Source organism: Fulmarus glacialis, unplaced genomic scaffold (genome assembly GCF_000690835.1).
Source record: "Fulmarus glacialis isolate BGI_N327 unplaced genomic scaffold, ASM69083v1 scaffold28986, whole genome shotgun sequence".
Taxonomy (NCBI): Eukaryota; Metazoa; Chordata; class Aves; order Procellariiformes; family Procellariidae; genus Fulmarus; species Fulmarus glacialis.
In genome coordinates this window covers 38,672-47,046 of record NW_009220505.1, presented here as the reverse complement: position 1 = coordinate 47,046, position 8,375 = coordinate 38,672, and the positions used below count along the sequence as shown (strand labels likewise).

At 41.2% G+C, this 8,375-nt stretch overlaps 1 protein-coding gene across 1 annotated transcript in view; it reads left to right on the top strand.

The window, feature by feature from the left end:
- Nucleotides 1-516: 516 nt before the first annotated feature.
- LOC104078949 (replication factor C subunit 1-like) overlaps nt 517-8,375 on the top strand; it is a gene marked incomplete at its 5' end in the record, with an annotated part of 9,630 nt that continues 1,771 nt past the window's right edge. Inside the window, 10 exons of the mRNA XM_009580787.1 lie at nt 517-626; nt 2,236-2,350; nt 2,737-2,825; nt 3,854-3,991; nt 4,427-4,522; nt 4,701-4,799; nt 5,601-5,755; nt 5,869-5,986; nt 6,944-7,089; nt 7,532-7,745. Of these exons, the coding sequence (XP_009579082.1) occupies nt 517-626; nt 2,236-2,350; nt 2,737-2,825; nt 3,854-3,991; nt 4,427-4,522; nt 4,701-4,799; nt 5,601-5,755; nt 5,869-5,986; nt 6,944-7,089; nt 7,532-7,745 (1,280 nt within the window). The remainder of the gene's footprint in view (nt 627-2,235; nt 2,351-2,736; nt 2,826-3,853; nt 3,992-4,426; nt 4,523-4,700; nt 4,800-5,600; nt 5,756-5,868; nt 5,987-6,943; nt 7,090-7,531; nt 7,746-8,375) is intronic.

Here is an 8,375-nt window from a genome sequence, read left to right as displayed (position 1 = left end):
CCAAGAGAAATGTTGGCGAGTGCTAACCTGCCTGTACACATGGTGAAAATGCAGGATAGGAACATGTCTAAAGAGCTGCCATCATGCATTGGGGAAGAGATGAATTGTTAAGGTCCTGGTTCTGCCTGACAAGCAGCCTGTGTCATGTGTAGTGTTGTCATCCTGTAGACAGTTTTTTCTGTGATTAAAATAGTATTTAAGCTTCACTGCTATTGTAGTGGGGTTTTTCTGTCTGTGTGTTGGTTTGATTTGTTGGGGTTTTGTTGCTTTTTTCATGATGTGGTTGTGAGAAAATTGCAGAAATGATCATATTACACTAATAGCATTTTTGCTATTTTTCAGTTTGGAATCACTGCAAGTCTTAAACTAAGATGGTTTAAACAGCTTTTTCCCAAATGGTTAGGATGCAGATGTGTATGCACTCTAGTGATGCTTGATATCTTTAAAGATTTACATGAAGTATGCAGTTTGTTTTGTGATACATGCTTAGGTAACACCTGGAATCTTCTTTTATAGCAAAGACCAATAAAACTGGAGGCAAAGATGATGGTAGTGGTTTTAAAGCAGCATTACTTTCTGGTCCACCTGGAGTTGGTAAAACTACTACAGCTTCTTTGGTTTGTAAGGTGAGTTCATATTAACAGTTGTTCCCAGCACTATTTGTTATATATTGATGCTCTACCTGGATACAGATACAGTGTGCAGGTGGATGTCCCTTAAATCCCCAGGGTCTGCTCCCAGCGTAGTTCTGCCTGCTCAGAACAGGGTTACAGATGTAAAAATGTGGATGCTTAGATACCTTTATCAGGTCTGGGGCGAGAATATAGCAATGGGTGTCTGCGTTTCTTTCTGTTACATTGAGAGGAAGCATATCACAGTATGTTGAACAATTGGAAATGGTTTTCAAAAATTGTGAGCATTCAGCACTAGTTCTACAAGTCAGAGAATATTTGCACTAAATTTAGTGAGTGTCGAATTCTGGCAAGCTTTTTGAAAGTTTCTGTGACAGACTTGGTCGTGGTTTTTATATATCCAAAAAAGATGTCTTTTCTAGACTCATTCTAAATTCAAATACTACTTCAGGATGAGAGAAGTTGACAGGTCTATGTGTCTATTTCTACATCTGAATTTAGAAATTAGTTTTTCCTAACTTACTGGAACACTGTGTTCCACTAACTGTGTCATGAGAATCAGTTGAGAACTCCATATTTTAGAAATACCATTAAAGCTAACTTATTAATAGTGGTGTTGTAACAAGTTACAGATTTTTGTCGTCTTTGACTTGCAAGAACTTTCTTAGAATATGATACTACCAGCTTGGAAGAGTTGAGAACTATTGTCAGCTATCTGATCTTTGTGCTGGGAAGGAGTGATTACTTACCTCAATATTTGAGTTGTATAGAGTAACTCCCAATCCCCCCGCCACTGCCTGAGAGCTTTGTGCCAGCAAGCTGATGCTGCACCCAAAACTAGACCTGCAGAGAAGCTGGATGTGGTGGCTTGCACTAGCATGGTCTTTTCTGCTTCTGGTTTCCAACCTAGCTTGCTCACAGCTGCTTAAGGTCTCTGCAGAGCATTTCACTGTACTCCGCAGGAGCAGCCAACAAAACTGGGTTGTTCCAGCTGTGAGAACAAAGCTATGTGCAGCTCACTGCTGTGGTGTGGCGTGTCCCTGGCAGGGGAGTTTGCTGCTAAAGGAGCAGCTGGGCTAAGTTCTCTCAGGGACTGACATGCAGTCCAGCCCCATTCTGAAGTGTTAGGACTACTGGGGGAGCCATGTGTTTCCTAGCTGTTAAATAGTTAAAAGCTTCTCTTTCCTTCAGTTTCCACAGGGCTGTGGCGTGTTTCTTGTCCTTACTCGTTGTGCATAAGACTTTAATATGCAGCTGGAAATACCATGGAGCTTAGCCAGCCTTGGCTCATTGTTCTGTTTCTATCCCTGGTGGCAGTTCTGTTAATCCTTCAGAACTAAATCCGTGCCACTGATTTCCCTCCCGCCCCCCACCAAGTTCTCTTTTGGGCATATCTGTTCCGTGTCTGGTTATAAATATTTTTGGAGTGCGAGAGAAAAGGAGTATAAGGAGAGAAAGGAATCAAAGCCACAATTTATATATGAAAATGGTGTTGCAAGAGCGTTCTTCTGGAACTCTGAAATACTGTTTCTGATTCTGAGTATGTGTATGCTCTTTCACTGATCTGTGTTCTCATTTTTTGTGTTTTTTGTGTTTGAACTAGGAATTGGGGTATAGCTATGTGGAGCTGAATGCCAGTGACACTCGCAGTAAGAACAGCTTAAAGGAAGTAGTTGCTGAATCACTTAACAACACCAGCATCAAAGACTTCTGTTCTGGTATGTCTATTGTTTGAAGGAGGATTTTTGTTGTGTTGTCAGGTTACAGGTGGAACAGAGCTTCCTTATTACACAACAGTGTTAGGAATTTAACTTGCTCATCACATGGAAGGATTCAGCTCTAATAGGGATGGCTTCATTTAGTAAGCTGTTTGATTTCATCTTCAATTGCAGAATTAAATCCTTGTTTCTTGGAAGATGACACGAGGTTATAGTCAGTTCTGTTCTGTGAACATGGATTCATGTGATCAAGTGACAGAGCAAGAGGTTCACCACCACTTCAGTTGTCTAGGATGGGCTTACCTAACCTATAATGCATTGGGTAAAACTCTGAGCAAGACCCTATTTTATTCCCATCTCATTTTCTTGTCCATATTCATTTTCAGGCACATCCTCATCAGTTAGCGGGAAACATGTATTGATCATGGATGAAGTGGATGGTATGGCAGGCAATGAAGACAGAGGAGGGATTCAGGTGAAACTGCTATAGTTATTAGCTAATGCCATTGCTAAGAGTGCATACCATACATAGCACAAAATATTTCAAGCCAATCTACTGTCCTTAACCCATGGTCCATAGAAGGTCTCTGTAGAGTACAGTTACCTGGCCTATTTTAGAAGTCTGTCTGTGTGTAAGAAGAATTATGCATGGGTGGTGGTGGGGAAAAAGATACTTCTGTAAAAGAAACCTGCAGTGATGAACTTGGGGGTTTGCACTTTAGATGTTTATTCCTGGACAGGTGAATTTATCCTAAGGTCTCTGCAGCTGACATCTACCTGCAGCGGGAGGTTTGTAATCTGACTGGGACAGTTGCTGTCTTCAGTAGGCAGTAACACTGAACAAACAATGTGGCAGTATTATACTTTGTTCTCCTTAGCAGCTCCAGTTTTAGCTTCTGAAGATTTCCTATGGTCACATGCAATACTTTGACAATAAAGGGCATACAGATCTTTAGCTCAGATGCAGACATTTACATTGCAGGAATATGAAATTGAACTGAATTTCACCTTCATTAGAGCAGGCAAAGTTTGTTCTGGTAAGCCTAATAATGCTGAAGCCTCGGGGTTGAGCTCTTTGGACAGGGAAGAGCTGATCTTTTTACCTCCTGCTTCTTCATTGTTTGTGGCAGGGTGCAGTCAGAAAGATGCGTGCTCCCTCTGGGCCAGGTCAAACTGGCCTTTGAACAAATGAATCTAGTTCTGCAGGGGGACAGCTCTACTCTGGGCTATTGATCTTCATTACTTCATGAAGAATGGTCCAAATGTGATTGCGTGGAAGTGGGTAGACAGCAGACTTAGTGCAGCTGAGTAGAACAGGAAGCAAAAAAAGTAGGAGAGGAGCTAGATTTTCACTGTGTAGAAACATCATTACGGTAGGAGGAGTTTTATAGACTGTCAAGGATCTGATTTAAGGCAGGGACTAATGCTGCTTGGTGTGACATTTTAATCATTCTTATTCTCTGAGGTATCTAATGTAATTGTTGTAATGTGTTTAAATCACAGGAGCTGATTGGTTTGATTAGACACACAAAGATACCCATCATCTGTATGTGTAATGATCGCAACCATCCTAAAATTCGTTCCTTGGTCCACTACTGTTTTGATCTTCGTTTTCAGAGACCTCGTCTAGAACAGATTAAGGTAAGAAGGCTGTGGCTGTATGGGCTGCACTGAATTACCGTCAGTAACTTCTGTTTTCATGTGGCAGAATCAATACAGAATTGGAAACACTACTTAGAACTTAATGGATCACCTCAGTGAGTTACTCTGATTTTCAAAATGGGTTGTCTGAGTTTTTCTTCCCGAAGAATGAAGTATCCCAAAGCCTTTCAGATTTAGAAGTCTATCTTAAATATATCCAAAGTTTTTTTTTTTTTAAAATGATCATGTGCTTTTTTTTTTTTACACCAATGACAAAGGATGACATGTTTGTGAGAGAAAATTTAAATTATATGTGCTTTAAAAAAACTAGAAAAATACAGTAACGCTCTTTCATAGATGTGTCAATGTGTTCTGTAGGGGGGAAGAATTCATAGGAATTCATTAGTGACAATTCCTCAATTGTGTGTATTACAGGGTGCCATGATGTCTATTGCATTTAAAGAAGGTTTAAAAATTCCACCACCTGCTATGCAAGAGATAATCCTGGCAGCAAATCAGGACATCAGACAGGTCAGTGCCAATTCAGCATCAGTGTCCCATTTAAAGAGCATGTCATGTACAAGTCCTTGTCTTCAATGTAGTATTTGAACAGTATTATTATTTTTATGTATAGACATCAGGCTGTTTTCTGCTCGAGTCTTCCATTTAAATGCTGTTGTGCTACCAAATTGTCAATTTTGTTCCTTAGGTTTTACATAATCTTAATATGTGGTGTGCAAAAGATAAATCACTGACTTATGATGAGGCTAAAATGGATGGCAACAGAGCCAAAAAGGATATCAAGCTGGTAAGTGTAAAATACTGGATTGGCTTTTACTGTCATGTTCTGATATAATCACTGGGCTTTATAAGCATCTTCTGAACTAAAGCACTGATAGCCTAGATGCAGGGAGCTGTAAAACTTGCCACAAATAGTTGAAGAGCAGTAAATCCAGGACTGAGTATGTATTTTGATGTACTGGTCTCTTACATAAGATGCAATTATGAATTGCAGAATTATCATACTTCTCATCCAGAGTCATAGAATCATAGAATCATTAAGGTTGGAAAAGACCTCTAAGATCATCAAGTCCAACCATCAACCCAACACCACCATGCCCACTAAACCATGTCCCTAAGCGCCTCATCTACACGTCTTTTAAATACTTCCAGGGATGGTGACTCTACCACTTCCCTGGGCAGCCTGTTCCAAGGCCTGACCACTCTTTCAGTAAAGAAGTTTTTCCTAATGTCCAGTCTAAACCTCCCTTGGCGCAACTTGAGGCCATTTCCTCTCGTCCTATCGCTTGTTACTTGGGAGAAGAGACCAACCCCCACCTCGCTACAACCTCCTTTCAGGTAGTTGTAGAGCGCGATGAGGTCTCCCCTCAGCCTCTGTTTAGGAGATAATTCTCTTAATATCGGAAGTAAAACTCAATTCTTGAAACTGGTAAAGCACTAGGAAGGAAATACTGAACATTGAGCTTGTACTGATGAGTCCAGATATTGTTGGGTACCATCACTAAAGTAATTTTGTTGATACTGTGCTGTGTCTTATTGTTTGTGTTGACCTGCAACCCACTGACTTCTTGAAATATCATTTATTTAGGGCCCTTTTGATGTTGTCCGGAAGGTTTTTGCTACTGGAGAGGAGGCTTCTCGTATGTCTCTTACAGACAAATCGGATCTGTTCTTCCATGATTATTCCCTAGCACCTCTCTTTGTCCAAGAGAACTATGTACATGTGAAACCAGCCGCTGCTGGGTGAGTTATTCCGTACCCTAAATTGACATAGGCTTTTGTGTCAGGGGGTAAAACTAGACTAAAACCTATGGATATTTCTGCTTTGTAATACAACCAACTTTGTTTTTTTCCAGAGGAAATCTGAAAAAGCACTTGGTGCTTTTGAGTAGAGCAGCTGATAGTATATGTGATGGTGATATAGTGGACAAGCAGATTCGTAGCAAGCAAAACTGGAACCTTCTTCCGACACAGGTGAGCACTTAACACTCATTTTATGTGCTTTATGGGTATTCACTGTAAAAGACTGATCCCTTGAAATTGATGTTTCGGTATAGTTTTATGACCTGTATAGTTCATTCATACTTCATGTAGTATTCTGTTGTGCTGGTGAGTAGAGCAGTGTCCCGTACTCACATTGTTGAACCCATGCTGTATCATGAAATGAAGTCTGCTGAAGCTTTGAAAAGTTTGAGCCTTCTTTATGAAGCATAGGAACACACGGCACATACCACTTCTGATGTGCAGTTACAAGCCTACTCTGTTTTATTTATGTGCTTCCTATCCCAGCCTCTCACCAGGCCAATGTTTCTCCCAAAGCACAGAGGACTGAAGCTTTGTCACTGTACTTCTTTTAATGATCACTGAAACATTGACAAGACTTTTGTTTAAAGGATTATGACTGGCATCAGAGAACATATCATAGATTAAGTCGGAATGGACCTCTGGAGGTCATCTAGTCCACCCCCCTGCTTAGCGCAGGTCCAAACAGATAAGTTGCTTAGGAACGCAGCTAGCTGAGTTTACATAGATTCGTGGTGTTCTTTGGAAATGTCTCCTTCACCGTGTCCATCTGCTGGAGACTTACAGCACTTCTTTGTGTGAAGTCAGCTGTTTGTCTGACTGCACTCTAAAATGAGAAACAAACAGGCTGCTTTTTTTTGTTTTTAAAATGGCTTTTAAAACCCAGGTAATTTCGCACATATTTTAGAATATGGTAACAAATAGGGTGGTACAAGAGATGAAGCTGTAACCTAAATGGGATTGAACAGAAACAAGCAACAAAGAAAGAGTTTCTATTAAAATGAGCTGTTTCCACTGTGGAACTGTATTCACTAGCCCCTTTCATGTGGACAGGTAGGGTAGTATGTCATGGTGTCAGTGAGACCAGTTCATTGTGATTTGAATTTGGGATGTCTGTTACTTTTTCAGGCTATTTATGCAAGCGTTCTCCCTGGGGAGCTGATGAGAGGTTACATGTCCCAGTTTCCTGTCTTTCCCAGCTGGCTGGGGAAATTTTCATCCACAAGCAAACATGATCGTATCATTCAAGAACTGGCAATGCACATGAGTCTCAGGTAGTACTGACATTCCTCTTCTGATTTATATTGACACGGGTATTTAGTTCTCACGTAGTTCATTGCGTACCATTAATTCCTTGCTGTGCTTGGTACAAACTTAAGTGTATATTCTGTGAATATCCTCATATGCTGTTGGTGACACTTTCCTAGCACTTAATCTGGACAACAGTCAGACTGCAAACAGTTTTAATATAATCAGCAGTACTGTGACCTTTTTTCCCCCTGAAGTTGTTGTTTCTTAGTTAGGGATGTGTTTGAATACCTTGCGCTGGTTATCCCTAATGCAGGTATGGCAAAAGGAAGGCCACAGTACAACCTGCAGTTAACTCTTAAGGCAGCTGATTATCCATTTGCTGAGGGCCTGCCTACAGGTTGCCTGTGTTTAGAAGTGAGTGGTGTTGGTTGTACAGATTCACTTACTACTTTCAATTTGACAAAGAACCCAGACATGCAAGAGGACAGTAAACATGGAGTATCTGCCCTATTTGCGGGATGCACTTGTCCAGCCCTTGAAAGACTTCGGAGCAGATGGTGTGCAAGAAGCGGTAACATTCATGGACTCTTACTGCTTGATGAAAGAAGATACTGAAAATATCATGGAAATAAGCATGTGGGGAGGCAAACCCAGTCCTTTTTCAAAGCTGGATCCTAAGGTAAAATTCACTACTGAATTTTTTCCTTCCATATCTTTAAAAAGAAATCCTAAAATAATAGGTGTGGCATGGATGTGCTGCTGGAAGCAGCTGCAAATGAATAATTTTAACTGTAATTTAATCAATGGTAGTCTTTGCAAATCAGCTGTTGAACATACTACTGAAGGTTTTAAGGGTGTGTCCTAAAAGGCTGTGCTTCATTCAGCAGTCTTATACCTGTTGTTCCTGGTGTAAAGGACCACTGGGAGTCAGCTGTGTCTGGGGCATAGAGGTGAAACACAGTAGGGACAGGGAAAGCCGGTACCTTTCTACAAGGCAAGCTCCTGGCTGTAACCTGTATCACCTTCATGCATGGCGCTACCTTTCTTGCCACAGCACAAAGGAGGAGGGACACACAACTGTCTTTGTTACGGTGTGGGCACTGAATTAAGAGGCTGGCTTGCAGCTTGCATCTTTCACAGTCCAGCTAGACTGAACTGCCAGACCTGGGGGGACTTTGTGTGATGCTCCTCCAGTATTCAGTGAGCCCACTTCAGTGGTTGGGACCCTCACCTGGTACAAGGTGAGCTTAAGCTCAAGTCCCTCCTACAAACCAGGCAGGTGAGATCTGAACCATGATCTCCCGCCCAT